This window comes from Ovis aries, chromosome 23 (assembly GCF_016772045.2).
Source record: "Ovis aries strain OAR_USU_Benz2616 breed Rambouillet chromosome 23, ARS-UI_Ramb_v3.0, whole genome shotgun sequence".
NCBI classification, from domain to species: Eukaryota; Metazoa; Chordata; class Mammalia; order Artiodactyla; family Bovidae; genus Ovis; species Ovis aries.
In genome coordinates, this window is record NC_056076.1 from 38,264,611 (window position 1) to 38,291,882 (window position 27,272).

General features: G+C 43.6%; 1 protein-coding gene across 15 annotated transcripts in view; it reads right to left on the reverse strand.

The window, feature by feature from the left end:
* DLGAP1 (DLG associated protein 1) overlaps positions 1-27,272 on the reverse strand; it is a 791,650-nt gene that overhangs the window by 208,806 nt on the left and 555,572 nt on the right. For 11 of the 15 annotated variants that reach the window (XM_042239658.2, XM_027960728.3, XM_027960727.3 and 8 more), the window contains one exon: positions 17,795-18,009. In XM_042239658.2, the coding sequence (XP_042095592.1) occupies positions 17,795-18,009 (215 nt within the window). Of the gene's footprint in view, positions 1-17,794; positions 18,010-25,401; positions 25,516-27,272 lie in introns of all 15 variants that reach the window. The other 4 variants (XM_060405424.1, XM_060405425.1, XM_060405426.1 and 1 more) reach the window with 1 other exon arrangement.

Sequence of the window (27,272 nt, forward strand, 5' to 3'; positions counted from 1 at the left end):
GGAATGTTCCAGACAGGATACAGTGTTTCCATATGGTCTCCCCAGTGTGTGCCAAATTGCTTCAGTCGTGTCCAACTCTTTGTGACCCTGTGGATTATGGCCCACCAGGCTCCTCTGTCCATGGGATTCTCCAGGCGAGAATACTGGAGTGGGTTGCCATTTCCTTCTCCAGGAGATCTTCTCCACCCAGGGACTGAAGCCAGGTCTCTTATGTCTCCTGCATCAGCAAGCGGGTTCTTTACCACTAGTGCCACCTGGGAAGCCCCCAGTCTCCTCGGAGATATCCCATGTATCCAAATAACCAGCTTTGTTTTCCTGCCTGGTAATGTCCTGCCTTGCATCTGCTCTGCCTTCTTCCCAGCCTCACATCTTCTGCCCCATCTTCTCCTTTCCTTTGAGGAAGAGCATGGAGACTCTCCCTATGGTGCCATTTCTGGGGAGCTGGGTTGGAACAGACATGACCTGGATGGCAAGATGCCCTGGCACAAGGACGGTCCACTCATAGGCCAGCCACCCTAGGCTCCACACCGTCCACTCATCACTTTTCTGGTCCCTTCTGGTCTGCGGTTGAAGTTCAAGCCTGGGTCACTCCTGCACTCAAGCAGGTGATGGCAAAAAATGGGTGGATTCTTGGATATTTTGGTAATTGTATGCTGGCCATGTGTTCTGGGGCCTGGAACCTGAAGAAGAGGTTTTGACTTAATAGTTATAATTTCCAGCAGCCCCCAACAGAACAGGTTCTCTCTGGCAGGAATGGTGAGTTAGTGACAGGCTTGTAGAGAAGCTAACCTTGGGCTGGTGACTATGCTTGGCAAGATAGTAAGGAGCAGTGATGCACAGACTTGAGTTTGCAGGAGGATCAATTCTGTGAGGACATGCTTATTGCAGATTGCTTGTTTCTTAAATATTTACCAATTCACAGTTTTAAAGATTGCAGTATTGTTCTTGTTACAAGGGCAATTTTGTGAAATAAATACCACTGAAATGTCCTATGGGGAACCACCCCAACTCTTTGCCTTAACATACTTCATGTGGGCTTGGGGCTCATGGATTTTCTGAGGCTGTGAGAAAGATAGTGTGTGTGTGTGAGTCCTGTTTGGGGATCATGTTCATAGCTTACATTAGCTCTTCAAAAGGGCATGTGACCTAAATACGTAAGTAGATACTTAGAGACGTCCCTGGTCCCTAAGTCCAATGGTTAAGACTTCGCCTTCCACTGCAGGGGTGGTGGGTTCAATCCCTGGTCACAGAGCTAAGATCCTACATACATCTCAGTCAAAAAACCAAAATCATAAACCAGAGGCAATACTGTAACAAATTCAATAAAGATTTAAAAAATGGTCCACACCAAAAAGATCTTTAAAAAGTATTTAAAGAATCAATCCTTGGCCTAACAAAAAATGTTTAAAATCTGCCTGATATGAAAGAAATGAGCCTAAACATTCAGAACTCTCAATAGGAGAGCAATTATTAGACTCCCTCCTCCCTCCGCCCAAGTCGCAGTGAAGGTACAAGGCCTTTAACAAGGAGGCCCCAGGAAACTTCTTTTTGGATTTCTGACTGCTTTTGTACACTTAAAGAGGCAGAAATGACCTCTGTCCTTTTCTCCCCTGTACACTTAAAGAGGCAGAAAGGACCTCTGTTCTTTCTCCCCAAAACTGTTCCTCTCACAGTACCCCCCGGTCCTTCTCCAGCCCAAACCCTTGCCTAGCCTCTCCCTTCACAAACCACATCTGATGCTTCACACGCCCCCGGGCTCAGCCGCCGCCCCAGCACTGCCTCCCGACCAGGCCGCACAGCCGCTGCCTGGGAACGCTGCCATCGCATCCTTCCTGACTCCATCCTGTTCCCCTTTTAATTTCTCCTCAAAAAAACCAGCCTGACCAATTCTCTTAGAATGCTACTTCTTTACCTGAAAGTTTTTTAATATTTTCAGTCCAGAGTCCTCACACAGCCCACAGGCCCAGGCCCACTCTGCCTCCGCTCCCTCCAGGACCCTGCCTCTACTGCTCTCCCCTCACCCACTCTGCTCCGCCACACAGGCCCTCAGGCTGGGCGTCAGACAGACCAGGCGACCTCAGGGACTTTGCACTTCCGGTTCCCTACCTGAAGTCTCTCCCCTCTGACCACTGCAGGCCTCCCACCTGCACCTTCTTCAGGCCTTCGCCCATGGACCCCTTCTCCTGCTTAACTTTTTCCTTCCCAGCACTTGATCTCCATCTGAGGGCCAGGGGTCTCCTCCTGACACTTGGTCCAAATCTGACACACTCTCTTCTTCATTTGCCCATCCCGCTTATTTCTGTCTCCTCTGCTGGACTGCAAGCTCTCCACAAGGTGGAGCGGGGACTGCTGTCCGTCTTGCTCACTGTGGTACTGCTAGAACAGATGCTCTGTACACAGCGAGTATTGAGCACCTGTTGAATAGATGCATGACTGAACAAGCAAGGCTGTCACTTGCATTTCCACATTCCGTGTCTAACTGTACACATCTCCCCCTTTCTCCTCTGAAGGGTAAGGCATAGCTGTTCTGGCCCCAGGTGGTCTGTTAGTACCGCCTGCCCTTACACCTCCATCTGGAGGCACCTCCTTCTTTAGTCCTTCCTTAACCATGACAACGTGGCCTGGCAATAAGTCAGGAAACTAGTCAGCTGGGACCTGATATATAAATAAGACTGTGTAATCACCAACATGCATTACTGTGATACACATCTGAAGTGCATCTCAATTAGAGGCACCCGTTCATTTTTTTTTTCTTTTTCTGACTTCAGAATCTTCTGTGTTGCTGCTGCTGCTAAGTTGCTTCAGTAGTGTCCGACTCTGTGTGACCCCATAGACAGCAGCCCACCAGGCTCCCCCGTCCCTGGGATTCTCCAGGCAAGAACACTGGAGTGGGTTGCCATTTCCTTTTCCAATGAGTGAAAGTGAAAAGTGAAAGTGAAGTCGCTTAGTCGTGTCTGACTCTTCATGAACCCATGGACTGCAGCCCACCAGGCTCCTCCGTCCATGGGATTTTCCAGGCAAGAGTACTGGAGTGGGGTGCCATTGCCTTCTCTGCCTCTATATTACTTGCTCCTAATTCCTAGTTGAACCTGACTGCGGCAATGGGAAGTGATGCCTGAGGAGGACCCAGGAATAACCAACCTAGCGTCCCTGTTTGGCCCTTACATTATGCTGAACACAGAAGGTTCCTCTCCGTGGAGCGAGCTGCTCCCACTTGGGGATTTTGGGGTGGGGTGTGGGGGGGACGGGAAAGGCTGACACAATACAATAGGGTTGAAGCACCAGTGGGATCACACACTGCCACAACAGCTTGGCTTGGCCCGCTGCCTCCTACAGGGTAGAATGCAGAAGCTGGCAGGGACTCCACTAATTATCAAGGTGGCTGTGTGGCTGTGAGCCATTGTCCAAGCCATCCAGCAGCAGACGGAGCTCTGCCAGTTCTCCGAACACAGGATCTGGCTAATTTGATTAACATATGGTGGAGACAAAGTGCGTCACTGGTTTCCTCTCCCCCGACAGCTGACTTCTGCAAGCTGTTGTCTCCTCATCTCCCACTGTGATGCCCCGTGTATGCATCCCCGTGCAGTGGAATAGGTATTTTAAAGGAGACAGAATATTTTAGAGATCATAGAACAATCCAGTGAAAACTTACTTGTTGTTATGGAAGAAAGTAAGTTTCCTCATTGGGAAAATGAGTTGGCCACTTATTTTCAGATTGGCCTGACCCTGATGCCCTGGACATCTGTAACTGACCAGGATTGGGAGGATCACAGAGCCTCCTACTCAGTTTCATAACAACAGGGTCTCTGGATGTCATGAGAAGCCAGGAAGAGGTCCCCAGATCCCTTGCAATAGACAAAGGGCTTGTCTTATTGGAGGCTAAGCTAGATACTCATTAAAAATGTTTTTTCTATTATTCTTACCAGTTTTCATAGAGTTGCATGGCTTGTTGAGTGGAAAGCATTCACATGAAACACAAATGTTCTCCTTGTCCACAGCACCCAAAACCCACAACAAAACTGATTATCCTCTTATTGTATGAGAGATTCAGCAAAGCTAAAAGGCTGAGAAGTGGAGTCAGCAAAGCTATAGGTCTTGGTTCATCAGAGAGAGAGAGGAGATAGCATCACTTGATAAGGGTGAACATGATTAAGGAAATGAGAATCAACACCTTCCACTGGGTGGTTTTTCTCAGAAACCTCAGGCTGCCCACTGTCCTCTGTGCATCTGTCCTGGGTTCCAGTGTAGACAGAGAAATTAATTTGTGATTAGGACAGGCACCGGAGAAGGCAGTGGCACCCCACTCCAGTACTCTTGCCTGGAAAATCCCATGGATGGAGGAGCCTGGTAGGCTGCAGTCCATGGGTTCGAGAAGAGTCGGACACGACTGAGCGACTTCACTTTCACTTTTCCCTTTCATGCATTGGAGAAGGAAATGGCAACCCACTCCAGTGTTCTTGCCTGGAGAATCCCAGGGACAGGGAAGCCTGGTGGGCTGCTGTCTAGGGGTTGCACAGAGTCGTACACGACTGAAGCAACTTAGCAGCAGCAGCAGCAAGACAGGCATAGCACTTAGAACTCTATAGATTCAAGACTCTAGACTCAGTAGCCAAGACACGGAAACAATCTAAATGTCTGTCGACAGATGAATGGATAAAGAAGATGTGGCATGTATGTATGTGTGTGTGTGTGTGTATACACACACACACACATATATATATATTTGGGGCCGAGGGGTATTTGTGTGTGTGGCTCAAACGGAAAGAATCTGCCTGCAATGCAAGAGATGTGGGTTTAATCTCTGGGTTGGGAAGATCCCCTGGAGAAGGAAATGGCAACCCACTTCAGTATTCTTGCCTGGAGAATTCCATGGACAGAGGATCCTGGCTGGCTACAGTTCATGGGGTCTCAAAGTGTCAGACACAACTGAGTGACTAACACACACACACACACACACACGCACACGCACTGAAATATTACTCAGCCATAAAAAAGACTGGAATAATGCCATTTGCAGCAACATGGATGGACTGAGATGATCATACTAAGCGAAGTAAGTCAGAAAGAGGAAGACAAATACCATGTATCGCTTATATGTGGAATCTAAAATATGACCCAAATGAACTGATTTACAAAAGAGAAACAGACTCACAGATATAAAGAACAGACTTGTGCTTGCCAAGGAGGCCACAAGAGGGATGGATCGGGAGTCTGGAATTAGCAGATGCCAACTATTATATACAGAAGAGATAAATGGCAAGGTCCTATCTACAGGACAAGGAACAATATTCAATACCCTGGGATTAAACCATAATGGAAAAGAATATGAAAAAACATATATGTATAACCAAATCTTTCTGCTATACAGCAGAAATGAACACAGCATTATAAATCAACTATACTTCAATAAAATAAAATTTTAAGAATTCTTAGTTAAAAAGAAATTGTGTCCTTTACCCATTCTGCACTGGCAATTAGTATTTTGAAGAACATTCTGGCTGAAGAGTAAGGAGACCTGCCCTGAGCTCCAGTTCTGCTCGTGACCTGTAACAGGTGAAGCAGATTTTCTTGTAGAGAAAGAGGGGCTGTTTAAAGATCACATGAGGTATGATGGCAAACTTTTACAAATGTGAAAGCTGCATAAAAATGAAATAACTCTCATAACCACTGCACGTGAGAAAGGTTTCCCACAGTCATAATACTCCTTCTGACGAAGTTTAGATTTAATGCAGTCACCTCCAGAACATAGGAAGGGATGAGAGAAGGCAAGAGGCTCACCACGCTGTTTTCCACACTGCTCAGCTCAGCTTCTTCCAGTGTGGGTGGTTGCTGTGTGCAACTACTTAACCAAACTCAGGGAAGGTCCAGGGGGTTAAATAGCACAGGAACTTAATAGATTTACCTTATTTTGGGAAAACAAGACAAAACAACCTAAGATTTTTTTCCCTAAAGATTAATTCTCCCTCCTGCTAATACTAAGAATTTCCTCCATGTAAGATGGCAGCAGCAGCAGGGCCAGAGGAGTGGGAGGATCTTAACCTATTCTCTAAGCAGTCCATCCTAAAGGAGATCAGTCCTGGGTGTTCATTGGAAGGGACTGACGTTGGAGCTGAAAGTGCAATACTTTGGCCACCTGATGTGAAGAGCTGACTCATCTGAAAAGACCCCGATGCTGGGAAAGATTGAGGGCAGGAGGAGAACGGGATGACAGAGGATGAGATGGTTGGATGGCATCATCAACTCGATGGACATGGGTTTGGGCAGACTCTGGGAGTTGGTGATGGACAGGGAGGCCTGGTGTGCTGCGGTTCATGGGGTCACAAAGAGTTGGACACGACTAAGCGACTGAACTGAACTAAGCAGTTCAGGGAATCTCAGTATATTAAAAAACGAGAAGAAGCTGGAAATTTCTAGCTGTTGATCAAAAGATCACGACGACTGTCAGTTAAAAACCGCAAACCGAAAAATCTACTTCTTTGTACAGTGGCCAGTGGATTGTTTTTCCGGTAGTAGGTTGTTTGTTTTCAGCCCCTGCGTGGCATTGTCTTAGAACCCAGTCCAGCTTGCAGGAATTGAAACGGCAGACTTTACGATTATAGCTTTTGATTTTGGTGGCTGGGGACATATTTCACTTTATATCATGCTTTTTGCTTCCTTTTCATTCTCTTCAAATGATCAAGAGCTTTGAGATCCTAAGCCTTCACGTTTATTAAAATTACTTTTAAACTCTTAGCTCATTACTGTGTTCTTGCCCACGATTTAGAATCTCTTAACCAAGAGAAATAGCTCTTTTCTTATAGCAAGTCCTTTTTACCTTCTATAGCTTTGCATAAAGAATACTCTCCATCAAAGAGGGAAGAGGTTACCTAAATTATTGTTCACACATACAATGGGATACTTTGCAGTTGTTAAGAATTTTTAAAGAAAAGTTAATCTACGTGCATTTATGTAGAATGATATTTAAGAATTTTGATTGAAAACAAATTGTAGAATAGCATGCATAAAGAAAACGTAGATGGGGGTGTAAGATATGCATAGAACATTTCTGTAAGGATGCACAAGAAATGGTTACAATTCTTGTCTCTAATGAGGGGTAAAACAGGGATTGGAGAGGGGAGGAAGACTTTTACATACTATTCAAGCACACTCTGATGCTATTAGAATTTTTACAAGTATTTAAAAAAATTTATTTATTTGGCTGCACTGGGTCTACACTGTGATGTGAGGGATGTTTGATTTTCATTGTGGCATGCAGGATCTTTAGTTGCCACGTGTGGGATCTAGTTCCCTGACCAGGGATCAAACCCGGGCTCCCTGCATTGGGAGAGTGAAGTCTTAGCCACTGGACCACCAGGGAAGTCCCAAGTGTTCTTTCTATAACACTGCAATAAGGAAGGAAACCTTTCCATCATTCCTAAGCAGAAAGGAGAGGTGTGTAGGCATGGCATTTGTTGTGGTCTAGGGTATCATCACAATAAACAATAGAAAATAGCAATAAAAGGGAAATGACCCACTCATCTTCTGGTGGACTTTTGATTTTTGGTATTTTTATTTAACCAGTCAATCCTAAAAGAAATCACCCGTGAATATTCATTGGAAGGACTAATGCTGAAGCTGAAGCTCCAATACTTTGGTCACCTGATGCAAAGAGCTGACTCATTGGAAAAGACCCTGATGCTGGGAAAGACTGAGGGCAGGAGGAGAAGTGGGTGACAGAGGATGAGATGGTTGGATAGCATCACTAACTTAACGGTCATGAGTTTGAACAAACTCCGGGAAATAGTGAAGGACAGGGAAGCCTGGGGTTGCAAAGAGTCAGACACAACAGAAGCGACTGAGCATTCATCTCAAAGAGTTTTGAGATCCTAAGCCTTCACGTTTATTAAAATTACTTTTAAACTCTTAGCTCACTACTGTGTTCTTGCCCACCCATGGGCAAGCGACTGCCCACCCATGCATAGCTGATAAACAATGTTGTGACAGTTCCAGGTGAACAGCGAAGGGACTCAGCCGCGCATACACATGTATTCATTCTCTTCCCAAATTTATTTTTAACTGGAAGATAATTGTTTTACAATGTTGTGTTGGTTTCTGTTGTACAGCAGCATGAATCAGCTGATGTATACATATATCTCCACCCTCTTGAACCTTCGTCCACCTCCCCATCCCACCCCTCTAGGTCATCACAGAGCGTGGAGCTGAGCTTCCTGCACTATACAGCAGCTTCCCACCAGCTATGTATTTTACATATGGTCGTGTATATATGTCAATGCGACTCTCTCAATTCATCCTATGTATTTTCTTTCTTTCTTTTTTTTTTTTTACTGCTCAGAAGTCTTAAGAGCAGAGAGAGGTGAACACAGGAATAGTGGCTAAACTGACGGTAGAAAGATAGGGTACCTGAGCATCAGACCAGTTACTGCTCTTCTCTTCCTCCAAACCTATGAAGATTCCACAGGGTACCCAATTTACTAGGGGATACCCACTACACTGAAAAACGTCTTTCTCTTCCAAGGATGGAGTTTGAGCAACCATCTCTGTCGCCCTCTATTCTTCAACAGGCAAGACAACAGTTCACCGACATTTTTTGTTGTTGTTCAGTCACTAAGTCGTGTCCAACATTTTGCCACCCCACGGACTGCAGCACACCAGGCTCCTCTGTCTTCCGCCATCTCCCAGAGTTTGCTCAGACTCATCCACTGAGTCGGTGATGCTATCTAACCATCTCATCCTCTGCTGCTCCCTTCTCCTTTTGCCTTCATCTTTTCCAGTGAGTCGGCTCTTTGCATTAAGTGGCCAAAGTATTGGAGCTGCTTCTTTGTGCTACCACAGCATCCCCCAGACTTATTTCTCAGAGTCTGTTTGTCTCCGTTATCCCTCCCTTGTCTGCTCCTGGAACTCCATTTCTTGTTACAGTCCATGTCTTAAGCTTCCATCATACTCAGCTACATGGGATTCTTAGTGGTGTCTAGTTTAATGGGATTTAAAGAGGCACACAAAGAATAAGAGGGGAGTACACTAGGAAAGCAAAAATTCCTACATGATATAACCCATAATCTACTCTCTTATTTCTTGACGATGTTTTGACTGGAGCTCATTATTTTCTAGAAGTTTGAAGCATTCCATCCCTCATGAGAAAAAAAGATCCCCCTATCCTGGAATTCTAGTTCCCCAAAAAAGAAAACTATATTTTTGTTCCTACTTCTTTGACATTTAAGTCCATTTTTTTTCCCCTCCTTCCTCCCCAGCAATTCACAGCTTTAGGGATGAATCATAGCCATGAACCAAGATAACTAAAATTAGCCAAGTGAGATGGGGCAAACATTTTGTTTGAGGTTTTCAACTCCCATCTTCTCTCAGGAATGTTGGCGAGGAGGCACTCCCACACTCTTGTACATGGTTTTTCTTTCTTCCTTTCCATTTTCTGTTTTCCAAAGGCATCTTGAGGGCTTATTTCTGAGGCTGGTTTTCATCAGCTACTTAATGTCAGTGATTGTGTCTTCCGATAGGTAAGGCCCAAGGTCAGTGGAATGTTCTGGAGTCAGAAGGAGTCTTGAGACAGTGAGCTTCATCTTCAGGCTGCAAAGCTCCTGGAGAAGCCGCTCTCATTACTCTTTAGTTTCATTGCTACACTCTGGGGACCATCACTTCTCTCACTCCCTTCTCTTCTCCCACAGATCGTGAAAAAATCCCTTCCCCTCGCTGCTGGGTTTTCCTTCTTTCTTCACTATTTTTTTAAAATTTATTTTTTAATCGGAGGGAAATTGCCTTACAATATTGTGTTGGTTTCTGCAGTATGGCAGTATAGAGCAGGCATATTTATACATTGTCTCCTCCCTCTTGTGCCTCTGTCCACTCCCCTACCCCACCCCTCTAGGTCACCCCAGAGCACCAGGCCAGGCTCCCTGTGTTTTACAGCAATTTCCCACTAGCTATCTGTTTTACACATGGCAGCCTGTATGTGTCGATGCTACAATGTTCTTCATTATTAACTAACAATGATTTGAAATGACATATCACCCAAGAACATTAGTATTTTTGAAAAGGTCTTCTGAATGTTTAAGAGTAAATTCTCAGGCAAGAGGACAGAGGTTTGGAGGCCTGAGTTCCCTCAAAGCAGGTCACCTCAGCTTGGCTCTGATGATGGATTTAAGTCTTTTACTTGGATTGGCCAGCATATGCTATTTATTCTGGAAAGGAGACAACTGTCTGTTCCATGATTAGTCAAAGCCATGTCCAAATCCCAACTTGGACTTTTATTCAATAGACTGTAAGAACATTAAAAAAAAATAACAGTAAGTGAGCTGTCATTTAGAAGATTCTCAAGTTAAATTCAAATTAATGTCCATTAATCCTCAGCAAATAACACTTTAAAATCTCTTCGTAGTTCTTTATCCCTTCATCCAAGCACTAAGAAAAATTTTCTCCTGGAAAAACAATCAGTCTCTAACATTATAGACTTTGAAACTCTTCCAAAATCAGTGAGAAAGGCCTCAGGTGTCTGTGCTTGCCTGGCTCAGGAAAGGACCTGCCAGAGCTTCCTGCAATATTGATAAAGTAACAGAAGACTTCAGGAAGATTTATTTTCAATCCTAAATGCCTTGAGGGCAGATAAGTTTTCATTTTCAGGATGATTAATCCTTGAAATCATAATTCTTTTTCCAATCCTGAAACTTAAAAAAAAAATAGCTCTGTGGCTTTTGGCAATGGTTTGATGTCTCTGAGCCCCATCCCCACCCCCATCCCCGAATTAAATGAGAGTCCTGTGCTCTTACCTTGGAGGGTCCACTTAGATGGCTCCCTCTCAGACCCACCCCAGGCCCTTGCAAACAGCATCAGTGGATCCCAGCATTAATGGATCCCAGTTGTGTCAGTGTTAGTTGCTCAGTCGTGTCCGATTCTTTGCGACCCCACGGACTGTAGCCCACCAGGTTCTTCTGTTCATAGAATTCTCCAGGCAAGAATACCGGAGTGGGTTGCAGTCCCTTCTCCAGGGGATCTTTCTGACCTTGCATTGCAAGAGATGGAGCCAATGGATCCCAGCTCCCCTCCAGATGAGTACAGGGTTCTGGGGCTCAGAATCTCCCTCAACAGAGCCTCAGCCACACTTCTCAGTGACTGGCCGTCGCACAAGGTGCTGTCCCTCGTCTCCTCGGTCTTGAGGAAACTTTCAGCGCTAATGTACATGTATGGTTATGATGAAGCACAAAGCACCGGCAGCTCACGGTTTAAAGACAAAAAGAAGGTCGTGTTGGGAAACAAAATAATATGAGAGGAGACAAACGGGGTTGTTCTCCTACAGCTTCAATTCTGGGGACTTAAAATGAGTCCCTTCTGCATCAGGAGCCCCAGACTGTAGCCTCTCGCTGGAGCCTCTTGCTTCGCTTCTCTTTGGTAGAAGTTTCCTTTCTCTCTTTCCCCGCTCTGGCCAGACTGTGTCCTCAGCTGTGTCTTCACATTCCACATGCTGTCCCGCCCACCTGCAGCTCCTTGTGTTCCTCCTCTTCCCAGAAAAAGGAGGGCCACAGGCCATGAAGAGGGGAGCGGGGCGATTTTTTTTTTAACCTATGGATGTGAACCATATTGAAGAACACAGCCATGTACATCTTCCCTTCTTAGTCCTAAGTGGAGGGAAATGCCTCTGTTTTCCTTTGCTGTCTGTTTTGCCCGAATGCTTTGACATCCCTCTCCTGTCCCGCAGTAACTAACATGTAACAGCACACGCTTCTCCCAATGGGAGGGTGAACAGCCTAGTATCACCTAAGGCTACAAACTTGTGGGTTTATATCCTCATCGACAAACTCAGGATACTTTCCCACCTCTCCCTGACCGTGACACCGTCTTCTTTTGTCTTCTATCCTATCAACTACCTGCAACTCCCTAAAAAGTAAGAAGTGGAAAAAGTTTAAAACAGAGAAACTCATTCATTTACTCATAGACAAATTATTTAAATACTTTCCAACCTTCTTCAAGGAAAAAAAAAAAAAGCTCGGTTAAAAGACAAATAGTACCTAGTATTATTCTGTGTGCTTTTAACTTGTAAAAAGTGTATGTCTTTCATTCTGCATTTGGCATTGACCCATGTTGGTGTTCGTGCATGCTAAGTTGCTTCAGTTGTGTCTGACTCTTTGTGACCCTATGGGCTGTAAGCTCTCCAGGCTCCTCTGTCCATGGGATTTCCCAGGCAAGAATACTGGAGAGGCTTGCCATTTCCTTCTCCAGAGGATCTTCCCAACCCAGGGATCAAACCCAGGTCTCTTATATCTCCTGCACTGGCAGGCAGGTTCTTTACCACCAGCACCACCTCTGGCACCAGTGGATAATGCATTTTATGAATCTGCCACTGTTATTTATCCCTTCCCCTGCTGGTATGTATTTAAGTTGTTTCCAACTTTTCACTATTACAATACTGCTACAGTAAACATCAATGAGCATCTAAAAATATAGACAAAACCAGTACAAGAAATTGCCTATTATATTCAGCCTCTGCCATCACGCCCAGCTTAAAAAAAAAATAGGTTTGTATTTGGGGGGTGAATACCCTCCTCCAAATGAGATGGGCACGTGACTCTTGCAGTCTGTACCCTGTCCTTATCTCTTGCTATAGAATTGCTCTTCAGAAAGGGCAGTTTGGATCCTGCACTGTCCCTGCAATGATCGCAGCCTCGGAGAGGAGGGAACTATGTATCTTTGAGGGAGCTGAAGGAATGAAAAGGAATTTAGATGCTTTTTAGAGAGAAGGAATGGAAAGTGTAAAACACAGGAGAGAGATTTCAGTTTTAATTAGGTTCTAAGTGCCTGATCGAGTACTCAGGGCTCACATTAGCTTTGTTTTATCACTGTAACTCTATACATGAGGCTTTCCCCATTTCACAAATGAGGAATCTCTGTCTTAGGAAGATTCAATAACTCGTCCATGGTTACACATCAACTAGCTGTCAGAGCGAAGATGTGAGGCCCAGAGTTGAAAGCAGAAAGAATAAAGTGCTGATTGGAATAACGGACTCACCAAGACTGCTGAGGTGAGCAAAAGATATGACAGTGGGTCCCAGTCGAGGAGAAAAGGAAATCCAACTGGGTGCCCGGGAAAAGGAGCCACTCAAAGCACACTGGGAGAATGCAGATTGAGGGAGATGTCAGAGGCTGCAGCACAGTGAGTTCTGACCTGGAAGTGCAAGAAGGCTGACATGCAGCTGAAAGAGGAAGGGCCTTGAGAACATCTTGACTCAAGCTTGGCCTGGGGTGAAGAGAGGAAGGACCGAATGACCAAAGGATCGAGGAGATTCAGAGTTAAGCAGGCATTGTTTGATGTTTCCTGAGAGCTCAGTTGGTAAAGAATCTGCCTTCAATACAGGACACCCCGGTTCGATTCTTGGGTAGGGAAGATCACCTGGAGAAGGGATAGGCTACACACTCCAGTATTCTTGGGCTTCCCTCGTGGCTTAGCTGGTAAAGAGTCTGCCTGCAATGTGGGAGACCTGGGTTCGATCCTTGGGTTGGGAAGATCCCCTGCAGAAGGGAATGGCTACCCACTTGAGTATTCTGGCCTAGAGAATTCCAGGGACTGTATAGTCCATGGGGTCGCAGAGTCGGACGTGATGGAGTGACTTTGACTTTCTTTCTGGCTGATGTGAGTCCTGGTTTCCGCTTTGTGGAACCTGGGTTCCGCTCCCTGGAACAACTTCCCTGGTCCTTGTCCATGTTGTTCAGCTCCATGGGAGAGTCCTCTGTTTCTGTTGTCCAGTATGACCACATCCAAAGTATCCAAAGTACACATTAGGAAATATTGGCTCCTTAGAGCCAATAGACATTTTAGGACGTCTCTCTTTACTGCATCTTTTCATTGTGATTCTTTAGGACGTACGTCCTCTCAAGATTACCATAGTCAACTTCTTTTAAAAAAAATTTTAAATTTTTATTTTTTGGCTGTTCTGGGTCTTTGTTGCTGCGTGGACTTCTTTTCCCCTAGTTGCCGCAGGCGGGGGCTACTCTCTAGCTGTTGTGCGCGGCTTCTCATCGCGGCAGCTTCTCTCGGTGCAGGGCGCAGGCTTCAATGGTTGTGGCAGGTAGGCTCAGTAGCTGTGGTGCACAGGCTTAGTTGCTCCGTGGCATGTGGGATCTTCCCGTATAAGGGATAGAAACTCCGTCTCCTGAACTGGCAGGTGGATTCTTTACCACTGAACTTCTAGGGAAGCCACACACTCAACTTCTTACCTACTGGTTCCAGTGAGTTCCATGTAGCAGGCATCGTACTCGTAGACCCCTTGGAGATGCAATGACTATCGCTGTCCTATTTGTTTGCCTTCCTACCTTCATGCCTCTCTATCTCGTGTACTCTCAGCTTACCAACCTATCAACTGCTCTTCTCGGAAGCATTTTAATCTAGTTAAAAATATTTACTTAATTGTATCTTCATTCTAAATCATCCGATTCCACTCAAAGCATGAATAATGAAGCAAGGGAGTCATGTCCTTTTTTTAAATTTTAACTTAAAAAATATTTATTTGTTTACTTTTTGTTGAACTGGGTCTTTGTCACAGCAGCCGGGCTTTCTCGAGTTGTGGTTCACGGGGGTTACTCTCTAAATAAATGCAGTGTGTGGGCTTCCCGCTGCAGCAGCTTCTCTTGTGGAGCACAGGCTCAAGAACTCGGGATCAGTAGTTGTGATGCAGGGGCTTAGTCACCCCAGGGAATGTGGAATCTTCCTGGACCCATGTCCCTTGCATTGGCAGGCGGATTCTTAACCACTCGACCCCCAGGGAAGTCTGGGGCCATGTTCTTGATTTGAACATTGCCACACGGGGTAGTTTTCGTCCTATCTTCTTCATTCAAGTGCTTTCTCAGATTTACCTTTTACAAACTGGATTGAGATCAGTTGCTTCTTCCAGTCACACAAGTCCACAAATGTCTCGACTCTTCTTATTCCCTTTCATTACTACTTGTATTGTAACCAAATCTTTTCCGAGTCTATTTCAAAGCATGGAACACTGTGTTGAAGGCTGCCAAGAGCAACCGACACATTCTGTTAACAATACGGTTTGCAACTACTTCCCCTAGAGTTCATTTGTTACCTCATCTACCTTCCATGTTCTAGACAACAATTTACCAAATGACTCACCACTGCATAACATGGATCAGTATGTACCAGCCTCTGATAATTACCTTGCTTCCTGCTACCAAATCCTATAATCAGGCATATGTTTTAGTTTATTTTGTTGTTACATGAGTACCCCATTCCTAGTACCAGTTTACGTAGAAGTTCGGATAGGCCAAGTTTGGCTCTGTTGATAAACAATCACAAATCGCCCAAGTTTATTTCTTGCTCACAACTTCATTTCTTGGACATGTTTCTTTTGCCCATATCATGAACTGGCAGGAGGCTCTGTTCATTGCATTCACTCAGATACCCAGAAAGACAGAAGGGTCCTCGAATCAGAAAAGTGGACCCAGGGAGTAGGGCCGCACTTCCTGGAAGTGATACACAACACTTCTGTTCAAATTTCATCGCTAAAGCCACGTACATGACCACACTGATTTTAAAGAGGCAGAGAAGTGCAACATTGCCACGTGCCCAGAAAAGGAGAGCTGGGTATACATGGTTAACATGTAAAAATAATGGTACCTTGAAGCCATTCCCCACGATATACCCCAGGAATGCCATCTCCTTTTACATCTGTTCATTCAAAAAAGACTTACGACAGCATGTTGCTCAAGAGCACAGGCTCTGAGGTGAGATGATCTGGGTTCAAAACCACAGCTCTGTCGCTTCTAGAAGGGCTACTATGGGAAAGTTATTTAACTGTTCTGTGTCTCAATTTTGTTGTCAGTTTTACATGGATGACTATATATCCTATCTCAAGATTAATTGTGAAGATTGGAAAAGATAGTGTATGCGAAACACTTAGAACAGTGCCTTCAATGATCAGTGCCCCTTTCATTAGCTCTGTATGTGTGTGTGTGTGTGTGTGTGTGTGTGTGTGTATGTTGTTCAGTCATGTCCAACTCATTGTGGCCCCATGGACTGTAGGCTCCTCTGTCCATGGAATTTTCCAGGCAAGCATACTGCAGTGGGGTGCCATTTCCTATTCCAGGGATCTTCCTGACCCACTGATCAAATTCGTGTTTCATCTGTCTCCTGCGTTGGCAGTGGATTCTCTAACACTAGCGCCACCTGGGGAGCCTATTCATATTCATTAGTTATTCCATCATTATGGTGATTGCTGGCTACTTACTATGTGCTAAGCATTGGGATAGATCAGCAGTCAGGGTTTCTAGTAGGATAGAACTTACAATCTAATGGTGGAGAAGAGTAGAAGAAAGTTTCCGTTATTTTCAGTCTTCTTCTCAAGATTTAACCTCTCCCTGTTGGCTGTTATTTCTTCTTCCCAAGAACTCTGGCAGCACTCTGTTGAAACCTTTCTTAAGGTCGGCACAACCTTCTCACGCACTTTCCTATTTTCTCTGTACACCATGTCCAAGGGGGTTCAAATGTTAGCTAAACGTGACTGTGGGGCCCTCCCTGGTGGTGCTTAAGCTCTGGGCATGCACTACAGGAGGCACAGGTTCCATTCCTGGTTTGGAAATTAAGATCCCACATGCCGTGCGGCATGACCAAATATAAAATAAAGATGACTGTGAAGCCCTTGTCACAATCCCAAGGAGATGCAAGCAATGCTACCTCACCATTACACAGTCCCTATATTCTACAGTGCCTTGATCAGTAGCTTCCTGGAGTAGCTTTACCTGTAGTCGTTGAGTTGAATTGTCATCTCACACCTGCTCCCCCGCCTTTGGCTGCATCTATGTTGGCTCAGACTCTTCACCCTCCCCCTTCAAGCCTTGCCTCTGAAGCAATGGTTCTCTGAAAGCTTCCTGTTCCTTCTGAATTCCACCGAGCATCGCTAGCCCACCTGGAGGCTGGGAACTCGGTCTGGGAGGTACATATTAGCGGGTTAAAAATATCAGTGCAGCCATGCTTCATACTGTCATCCACTCTGAACATGAACGTATTTCCCTCTGTTCATCTGGGGAATCCCATTCTTTCTAGTTCTGTAGGGAGGAGGGGAATGGCTGTAACAAACCAGCACTAACTATTCCCTTTAGAACTGGAGAAGTGTTCTTGTCAATGGTCGTGGTGACTGCTTCACATGCTTCAAACTTATCTGTGAGCCCAAAGGAACCAATGAATAGGAATTATATTTGATCATCCATCCTGATCACTAAGAATATATTCATTTGTTTTCAAGCCTTTTTTTTTTTTACAAGATAATTGTGTACAAGAGTTTACCAAGTGTTTTCAGTATCTGTCATTTGATTCTCCTAGTGGCCTCAGAAGGAACTCAGCATTGACTTTAAATAATACAGATAAACCACTAGGGACCACTGATCTACACTATTTTATCACTCAGTCATCTGAAAAATTCAAATGTTTTAAGGAAGCATTGCCCTGCAGATTTGATGGCTAAACAAACAACCAAGAGTGGGAATACACAGACACCCTCATTGATGAGAACTCCTAATTCTCTTTCGAAGCCATTCTGGATTGTTGTAAACTCTTTTTGGAGGTTGGTGGTTCAGCTTATGCTTTATGCAAAACACACCTGGATACCATGTCTTTGAAGGCACTGGGATGTATGTCAGACCCAAGGTCAACACCAATAGACTATTCAGTATATCATGCTGCTCCACCTGTGGGATGTTGTTTGACACACTTACTCTAGAAGTTCTGCAATCCGATCATAAGGGATAAAACGAAGAAGTGGGGTGCCGGAAGTAGAGTATTGGAAACACTTACTTGAGAGTGGTGAGTTCTGTGAGGGATGGCTGAGTCGCCTTGAGATAGCTTTCCCTGCGCGCAGCCACTTTGGGAGAAGGCTTGGGGCTGGTGTCCGAGTCACCGCTGTCTTCATCTCCCATGGCCTTGATGTAGCTGCCGCTCCGCATTCTTCGGCAGGGGATTTCATCATCTTTACCTCGAGGGGTGTACCCTGTCCATTCATCCTGAGGGACCTATGCAGATACAAAACAGAGAGTTCATTCTGTATAAAGTCTACCTTCGGGAATTCCCTGGTGGTGCAGTGGCTAAGACTGCCGGCTCCCAAATGGAGGGGGCCTGGGTTTGATCCCTGGTCAGGGAACTAGATCCCACATGCCACAGCTACAGATCCTCCATGCCACAACTAAGACCCAGTGCAGCCAAATAAATAAATACACAGAAATATTAAAAAATTGTTTATCTTCTTCTTTTTTTCCTGACCCTGAATATAGGTAATGCCAGTAATTATTGAAAACTTTTAGACATTAACTTTCAACAATAATATTTTACCATAATTAGTCTGAAAATATTTTCAATACATGCAAATACATGTCTCAGTCTTTGAAAGAACCTCTGTACTACGGAAAATTAGAACCATCAGATTCACTTATACTTCTCAATTTTCTTATGCTGAAAATAATAGGCATATACAGATGCCACTAGAGAGTGGTTTTATTTGAGCTTCTCAATGATTTGTCTTCAATTGTCATTGGAAATTCAAGAATGTTTCTGTTTTGTTGACATCTTTCCTGTGTCTTCCATCTCTAGCATCTTGTATCCAATCTTGCTTCCTCCCAAACCACTGGTCTACACCACCTATGTTCGCTTCCCAACCACTGATTCTTTCTGAATCTTCTTAATTTGGATTTAGCCTCTATAGGTTGCTTGACACACTCTGAGGGTTTCCAGTGGTCTCCTCATGAAAGCTAGTGGCATTTTCTTAATTTTAATTTTTCTTGGCCTCTACACACCCACGTACCCACACACTGTCTTTCTGATTACCCTACTTACCCGATTTAGCCACTACTTAGCTGTTCTTTTCCTCTTGCTTTGTTGGATCCTGCTCCAAGTCCCTAATTGTGAGGAACCCACAAGATAATGTTCTCAGTACATGGCTCATTTGTCTTTCTATTGGGTTGGCCAGAAGAGTTTCTTCAGTTAGTGAATATGCTGTTCAATAAAGTTCTGGGTGAAAATGAAAAATATGTCTTTTTATTTTTATTTAAAACCGAATGAACTTTTTGGCCCACCCAAAGCAATCATTTCCTTTGAGTTCATCAGGGCACCATCCTATGCCAGAAAGGCTTGTTTCTGACCTTATTTTTAGTTCTTAGGGCTTCCCTGGTGGATCAGATGGGTAAAAGAATCCCCCTGCAATGTTGGAGCCTTGCGCTTGGTTCCTGGGTTCAGGAAGATCCCCTGGAGAAGGGAGTGGCTACCCACTCCAGGATTCTTATCTGGAAAATTCCATGGACAGAGGAGCCTGGCGGGCTACAGTCCGTGGAGTTGCAAAGAGTCGGACACGACTGAGTGACTAAGCACAGCACAGCACAGTTCAGTGTGGATCCACACTAGGATCTCATTCCTCCTCCATCTGTTAAATAAAAAAATACGTAACAATGGCCACTCTTTTTATCCATTAAGATATAATGAATAACCTATGGACTGTGCACAGAACGGGACACAGGGCTTAATTAAGAGACCAGAAACCAAGGAGGCTGCCTCTTGCCCTCAACATGCTGATAACGGAGATAAGAAGACAAAGCAGACAAAAGTTTGGGAACAGTTCCGAGTCAACGTGTTACCAAGCCTCAGATGTGGTCCCGTAAATGGAGTATGAGCTAAGGAGACACTGGAAACAGGAGTGATATAATGGTGATGGAGAAGGAGGATCCAGGAAGGGCTCCTAGAAGTGGCCACGTTGGCAATGGGAAGGTAAAAAAAGTATTTAATATTTTCATGCTAACTGCTGGATTGGCCAAAAGTTCATCTGGTGTTTTCCGTAACATCTTAACAAATGAACTTATTGGCCAACCCAATATTTACTGATTATCCATTAAATAATGCTGTTTCATTATTAACATCTAAGTATGCTACGCAGTTTGCTTACAGGATCTTATTTCATCAACATAACAACTCTATTTTTTTGAATTTCTCAAATGAGAAGCAGAAGCTCAGAGGACTTAAGAAATCTGCCTGAGAACACACAGCTAAGAAATGGCAGCACTGGAATTCAAAGCAGTTTTGGTTTAATTCAAAGATCAGAGTTTACTTAATCTAAAATGTATGATTAATAACATGAATTTTAAATCTAATAAGATTGTGTTAATAATTTTATTAAAAATAATAAAATTGTCTACAATGTGTTAATGAAATTGTCTACAATGACACACATGTACAGAATAGACATTGATTTCTAAGTCATAGTTTCCAGGAACTGAGAATACTCGCTGGAAAAAAAGCAAACTATTCCTTCCTCCTTAACTCATACGTTTAACTGTTTGAAAGCTTGCAATATCTAGAAACGTCAGACTGAAGAGATGCTACCATTCCTGGACCTGAAAACAGTGATTTGCAGGTTCTAAGGCTGAAAACTACCAGTGAAGTTTGGTTAAGCTTCACTATGCAGCTTATTTTAACAAACTCAAATCATGAGTCCTGTGTGCAGGCTCTGTTCTAAATGCTTTGTAAGTGTTAACTCATTTGATCCACACAGCTAAGGGTATCATGATTATTAGCCCCATTTTACAAATGAGGAAAATGAGGTTAGGTAACTTGCCTAAAATCTCAGCTACGAAGGGGAAGAGTTCCAGCCCTACAGCTCCTATGTCTTGCTGAGACCGTATTTGATGTTCTCTTTCTGTCTCTGATCTCATGGTGCCTACAGAACTGAACAACTATAGTCCCATGACACCTTCACAGCCATCATGCCTGATCCATTTGCCATTTATCAATTATGGCAGTAACAATGTGGAGTTCTTGCTTTTTGAGCTAAAAAGCATCAACATCACCATGGCAACAGGGATACTTCTTAGGGAAATTATAAATGTTGAGAACAGTCTTGTTTTCCTTCCATTGGCAGGTGAGTCACTGCAGAGATACGATCATATTCAGTACCTCATTATTGGCTCAGTAATTACATTTTATAAATTAAGTTGGTACAGCTCAGGGTCATAGAGGATGCAGCCAACACTTGCAGTTTCTCAGCACTGATGCACAGCTTATAAGCATGGCTCCCTGAAATATGTTAGAGACCAATGACACCTCATTAGCTCATATTGCTTATGAAACAAAACATGGCAAATTTTTCTTTAGGTGGTTTTTTCCCCCCAAAGTTAGTTTATGGTAGAAACTTGGTCTTACACTAGAAACAGGCTGTAATTGTTGCTAAGAGAACCACCTGGGAAGTATTTAATGTGTATATGTTTCAATTAAACATATTTTTCAAATGAGAACACCTGAAGAAGTTTATGGATGCTGAGAGAAACCTACAATTACAATTTTACAATTATTACAATACATGTAAACTAATACAGAAACTAGCTCCAGGAAAAATGTAAGGAAATCTGAACATCAAGACGTTAGAGAAGAGAAGTACTGTTGCTGAACAATCAGGGCCAGTAAAGTTGCTACAGTTGAGCAACTGTTTTTATTATGAGTCTCTTACCCTCAGAAACAAAAGAGAGGCAGTGGTTGGTTACAGTGTTTTCAAAGAAAAGCACACTAGTTTGTCCACGGGCCCAGAGCATGAACTATCAGTTGCTGCAGCTACACTGTGATCTAGTCAAGGCTGCTGTGTCCTTCTGCGTCACTTGGTCGGAGAGAAAAGCTTCAGATAAATCCACGGAAAAAACCCACTCCGGTGTTCTTGCCTGGAAAATCCCAGCGACAGAAGAGCCTGGTAGGCTGCCATCTCTGGGGTCACACAGAGTTGGACATGACTGAAGCGACTTAGCAGCAGCAGCAGCAGCTCTCTGAGAAGGTCTTCCTACTACTGTTCCTCGTGGTTTACAAAATGGAAGTCTTTGTCTTAATAACAAAGGGAAACTGGAGCAGACAGCGGAGTGGCCTGGACACTTGTTGATGACAGGCAAGCTAGAAGTCCTGATTGCCTGAAGGAGCTTGGCGGGGCAGTTAGATCCAGCAAATGCTAAAAGAAATTGCAATAAATGGTGCATGCATGCATGCTAAGTCGCTTCCATCATGTCCGACTCTTTGTGACCCCACCAGGTTCCTCGTCCATGGGATTCTCCAGGCAAGAATACTGGAGTGGGTTGCCATGCCCTTCTCCTGATAAAAGTTAAGAGTTTAACCATAGTTATGGGTTAGAGAGGAGGAGGATTATTTGTTTTTAAATGCAAATGTTTAAGCATGAAACTGCAGTGGAGAATTTTATTTTTGAGAGAACAAAATGAGGATTAGCGTGCATTTTTCTATTTTAGAGATAGCCAGACTATACTTTAAACCCTATGTCATGGTTCAGGAGGACAGAAGACCTATCTCTGACAAGGAATGACCATATCTAGCTGCTGTCATCCTCTAAGTACAGAATAAAGATGCTTTCTTAGTTGAAATAGTGTCATGGGCACTGAATGATGGGCCCTCATAATGCAACAAGAGAAAATTATTTTAAAAATTTCATATATAGGAAAATTATAAAATGTATTATTGTATTATATTTATATTTCCTATAGTAAACATTATCTCTCCTAAATTGGCCTACCATCTCAAAAACGTATTTATCTCTCTTCTAAGATCTTTGGAAGTGGACTATTCCTGTGATACTGCCAACTTTTTTTTAGGTTTCCCAAAACTCAGTTGAAATAGTGTTATACTAGTTCCAGGAGACCTGTGAGCTAAAGTTTAATAACCTGGGGGTCCTTAAAAAATCTCCTCCCACAAAGTGGTATCATTCAAGGTAATTTCTTCTTTCTGAATGTCTCAAACTCTTGGCTGATGTTTTTTTGGGTGGGGGAGTGGTTATCTTATCCCCGCTTGGTTAATAGAATCTCCATTCTGAATAGACAAGGTACTTCTGCTTTTACCCTTCCTCCACTTTCCCCTAAGCTCCAAATGCCCAGGTTGACTGAATCCAAGATACCAGTGCAAGCTCCTCAATATTTTTTGTATCACTAAGAAAGAAATACCACCAATTAAACTCTGACACTCTATAGATTACATGATACATTCCAATATCAAAGATGCTAAAATGTGAAAAAATATGGATCTCAGAAAGCAATCCAACAGCCCTTTAAAGAATATGTACAAAATAAGAATAAGAATGGGTGTATTCTGGGATAGTGATGATAGGATGTAATATTCGTATTTCATACTGATCAGATTAATAATAATTAGCATTCTTTTATGTCATGCTTTTGCAAAAACCCATAAGTTTACACAGTCTCATGACCATTATAACTGCCTTGAAGGATAAGAAGAGTAAGTATTATAATCTCAGCTTATGAAATAAAGAAACTGAAGTTTAGAGGGGTTGTAGTTCGTTCAGAGAGACACTGTGCCCAAGGAGGGGTCTGCTGTACACAGTCCAGAGATTTTTTTCCCCCTCTATATTTAGATCTTGGTTGTTTTGGGAGGAACAACTGTCATTCTGTGCGCCTGTGTGCTTCAGTCGTGTCTGACTCTTTGTGACCCCGTGGACCGCAGCCCACCAGGCTCCTCTGTCCAAGGGATTTTCCAGGCAAGAATACTGGAAGGGGTTGCCATTTTCTCCTCCAGGGAATCTTCCTGACCCAGGGATCGAACCCACATCTCCTGCGATTCTTTACCACTGAGCCACCTGGAAAGCCCCCAGCTGTCATTTCATAATCATCTGAAGAACACATTTCAGATAAGACAACAACTTCTGAGAGTTTAAACTCTCTCTGGAGGAAAAAAATTCATAAAGAATGACATGCCTTGAAATATAAGAAATACTATTGTAGACATGGAAAGGCTTATTTTAATAGGCCCTTCCAATGTGCATGAGGTGTGGCTGAGCTGCTGTCATAGAGTCTAACTCAAAGTAGACAGAGTCAGACATTCTGTGCCAGCGATGGGCTGGAAGACGATGGCTGGGAGATGAAGCCATGTGCGAGTGACTCCTCGAGAGTGGATTATCTCAGGATGGGACGTTGGATGGTGCGGTTTGGGGTGATGGAAATGCGTGAGATTTGGGGAAATCTGAGAGCCACAAAAGGAATGCAGACACTTAGAAAGCCGGGACAGCTGAAATGGAGCATGTATCCTGAAATATACCAGGGGAGGCTGGGGCCATTCTGTGAGCAGTTCTGGACTGTAGAGACTGGGGAGGAAAACACATAAACCTAAGACAGAGGTAAATTTAAAGCAAGTTTCTATTTCATTAGGGACCAAAGAAGCTGGAATAGATAACTCTGGCATTTGGTTCATTAGGTAGAAATAAAGACGATATGGCAAGGAAGAGCTGTGATTAAAATGGTGGGTGTCAATAATAGGGTTATCTTTGCAGGGCTACCCTTTAGCAGTTGTTGATTTCTTCAACAATTGAGTATTTCAATTAAAGTAAAGAGGCAAATAAGGGCATGTGGCTATGGCTGAGGGGGGTCAACCTGTTTGACATTTCCTGAGCCTGATGAGGAAAGGTAAACAGGAGAAGAGCCTGTACTTAGGAAAGGAGAGCTGAGGACCTGATATTTATGGAATAATCTTGCATTCTAGGGCTGGAGCTGATACCTTGTGACTCTATTTTAATCCCGCTAGCTGTCCTGTGAAACAGACGCTCCCATTTCTACTTTACTGCTGCAAAACTAAGACTCAGAAAGCTGGACTGACCTGCCCAAGGTCATCATCACAAATAAGAATCTGTATCTCTCTGATGACAAAGCTTTGAGTGTATTACCCCACCTCTGAGGAAGGCATGTTGATTGAGTGCATGGACAAATAAACTTAAAAATGGAGTTCATGCTCCCACACTCTGTATTTTTCCAAAAATGTACAAAAAAAAAGTCACTATTAAAATAAGCATACAGGGACTTCCCTGGTGGTCTAGTGGTTGGGACTTCACCTTTCAGTGCAGGGGGAGCGGGTTCAATCCCTGCACTGGGAGCTAAGATCCCACATGCCTTGTGGCCAAAAGATAAAACAGAGGCTAAAAAATTCAATTGTAAAAAAAATTCAATTAAGACTTCAAAAAGTGGTTCACATCAAGAAAAAAAATCTTAAAAAAATAAGCATACATATTATCTAATCCCTAACTGGCTAGCACAGATAAAAGTTTTAAAATAATAATAAAATAATAAGTGTGGAATATAATTATGAGATACAGTAGCATTGCTTCATCATCATTTTGTGGTACCCTTACCAATGATTGTTATCGATTTTTACTTGAAATGCATGGGCAGTTTTTGGGGAACCAGAACACCTGCAGGACAGCCACACTCCCAAGGGTGCTATGGGGGCCTCCAAGCACTCTGGTAGCTTTTCAGCATTTGTAAGAAGACTTCGCCCTGGGTTTCAGGGTCCAGCCTTGCTCTGTACTCTGTACGGAAATGGCTGGGATGCACTGGCCTTCTAAGCACTTTTAGTGAGCTCTCAGATTCCCTACTCACTCTGCTCCTTTGCATCTTCTTTGCAGCTGGCAGAACTGCCTTCCTGCTCCACACAGCTTTCAACTTGACAAAAGCGACTTGGCATAAATGTCCCTGTAGCCTTTTTAGCTTGCTCTTCTCAGAGCAAAAGCAGGAAAAAAAAAAAAAGAGCAAGAATAGGAAAATTACAATTACACGATGTGTAGATCCCAAGGCCTGATTGGTGTTTTGCAAGCAGATTTCCCTGGCAACCGCCCTTTCCAACTCCCCTTGCACCCCGAAGCTGGTGTAAAACTTAATTTGCTTCCAGATTGCCTAAAATATTACCTTTTAAGGACAGGAGTAAATACCTACCTCCTTTTTTTCCCCTGGGTAAAATTATTTTTTCTTTTTTTTTTTTTTACTTTTTATTTTGCATTGGGGAATAGCCGATGTTGTGATAGTTTCAGGTGACGAGCAAAGGGACTCAGCTATACATATACATGTATCCATTCTCCCCCAAACTCCTTATCCCACAGAGGTGATCACATAAACACTGAGCAGAGTTCCCTGTGCTGTACATTGGTACTAGTTCCCTGTGCTGTTTTCCATTTAAAATACAGCGGTGTGTGCATGTCCATCCCAAACTCCCTAACTCTCTCTTCCACTCATCCTTTCCTTGCAGCAACCATTAAGTTCATTCTCTAAGTCGGTGAGTCTCTTTTCTGTTTTGCAAGTAAATTCATTTGTATCATTTCGTTTTAGACTCCACATATAGGGTTAATACCCTTTGCCACATCTTTTTCCAAATAACATTTTTTATAGTTACTTTTTAAAATTAAAAAAAAATTTTACAGTGTTGTATTACTTTCTGCCATACAACAACACAGATGCCCTTGAATAGAACTTTGTAATAGTGCTCTTCAGTGGTAATTCACTCACTGTTACCCTACAGAGCTGGTCTCACCCGTGAACATTTGCAGGTATCTACAGGGTACCACGCACCAGAGCAGGTGCCAGGGAGCTACACCAAAAACGTTTTACAAAACACAGTCTGGTCTCAAAGGGGTTGACAAGTTTTAAGTGGATCAGACAAATCTGGGGATGGATGAAAGAAAAGAGTAAAAACAGCTTTAAAACAAATCAAGCTGGATTAAGTATTACATTTTAGTGCCTCTGTGTTGCCTACTGGGCTTGTATTCAATAGTTCATATCAATCCTCTTCTTGGTGGTGAAGCTGTTCCTTTGGAGTTGAATGGATCTGTGCTGGGAAATGGGTCTGCAGCAGAAATACAGAGGGGCAAGGTCTGTGAGCCCTCAAAGGAGGGGAAGGAGCCACTGCTCTTCAGGAGCCGGTAGAAAATATTACCAAGGGGATGTTGATGTCAAAGCAGGTACGATCTGGGAAGACCCTTGTGATACCACAGCAAGAAAGTAACTACGATACAGTATATACTGGTATGATATGAGGACAGGGGAGGACAATGAATTTTTATTCATTGCCCACCCTGTATTTCGATTGTAGGGAACATCTGTGGGTTTTGCTACTTCTGATTCTTGTCATCACATCCCCATGGTTTTGCTTGGGGGAAACCTTGCTCCCTCCACATGTCCACGTGTTTCAGGAGTAGCAGAAGAGCTGGCTTATCATATCTTCCAGCACTACGTGTTTGGCCTCAGCCTGTTCAATCAGCCAGCACCTCTGGACCTTGGCTTGGGATCTGGGACAAAGATGTTTCCTCTCCTTCAGTGCATCTATAGGGGAGCAATGAGCCTTAGGACCTGCTGGTAGCCATTTTATAATCCCTGCTACACAAACTTTCTCTCATGTAATATTATACAAAACTCCAGTGTTGTTATTCTTTACATTGAAAAGATGATAAAATTGAGACTTACTGGTATTAAATAACGTA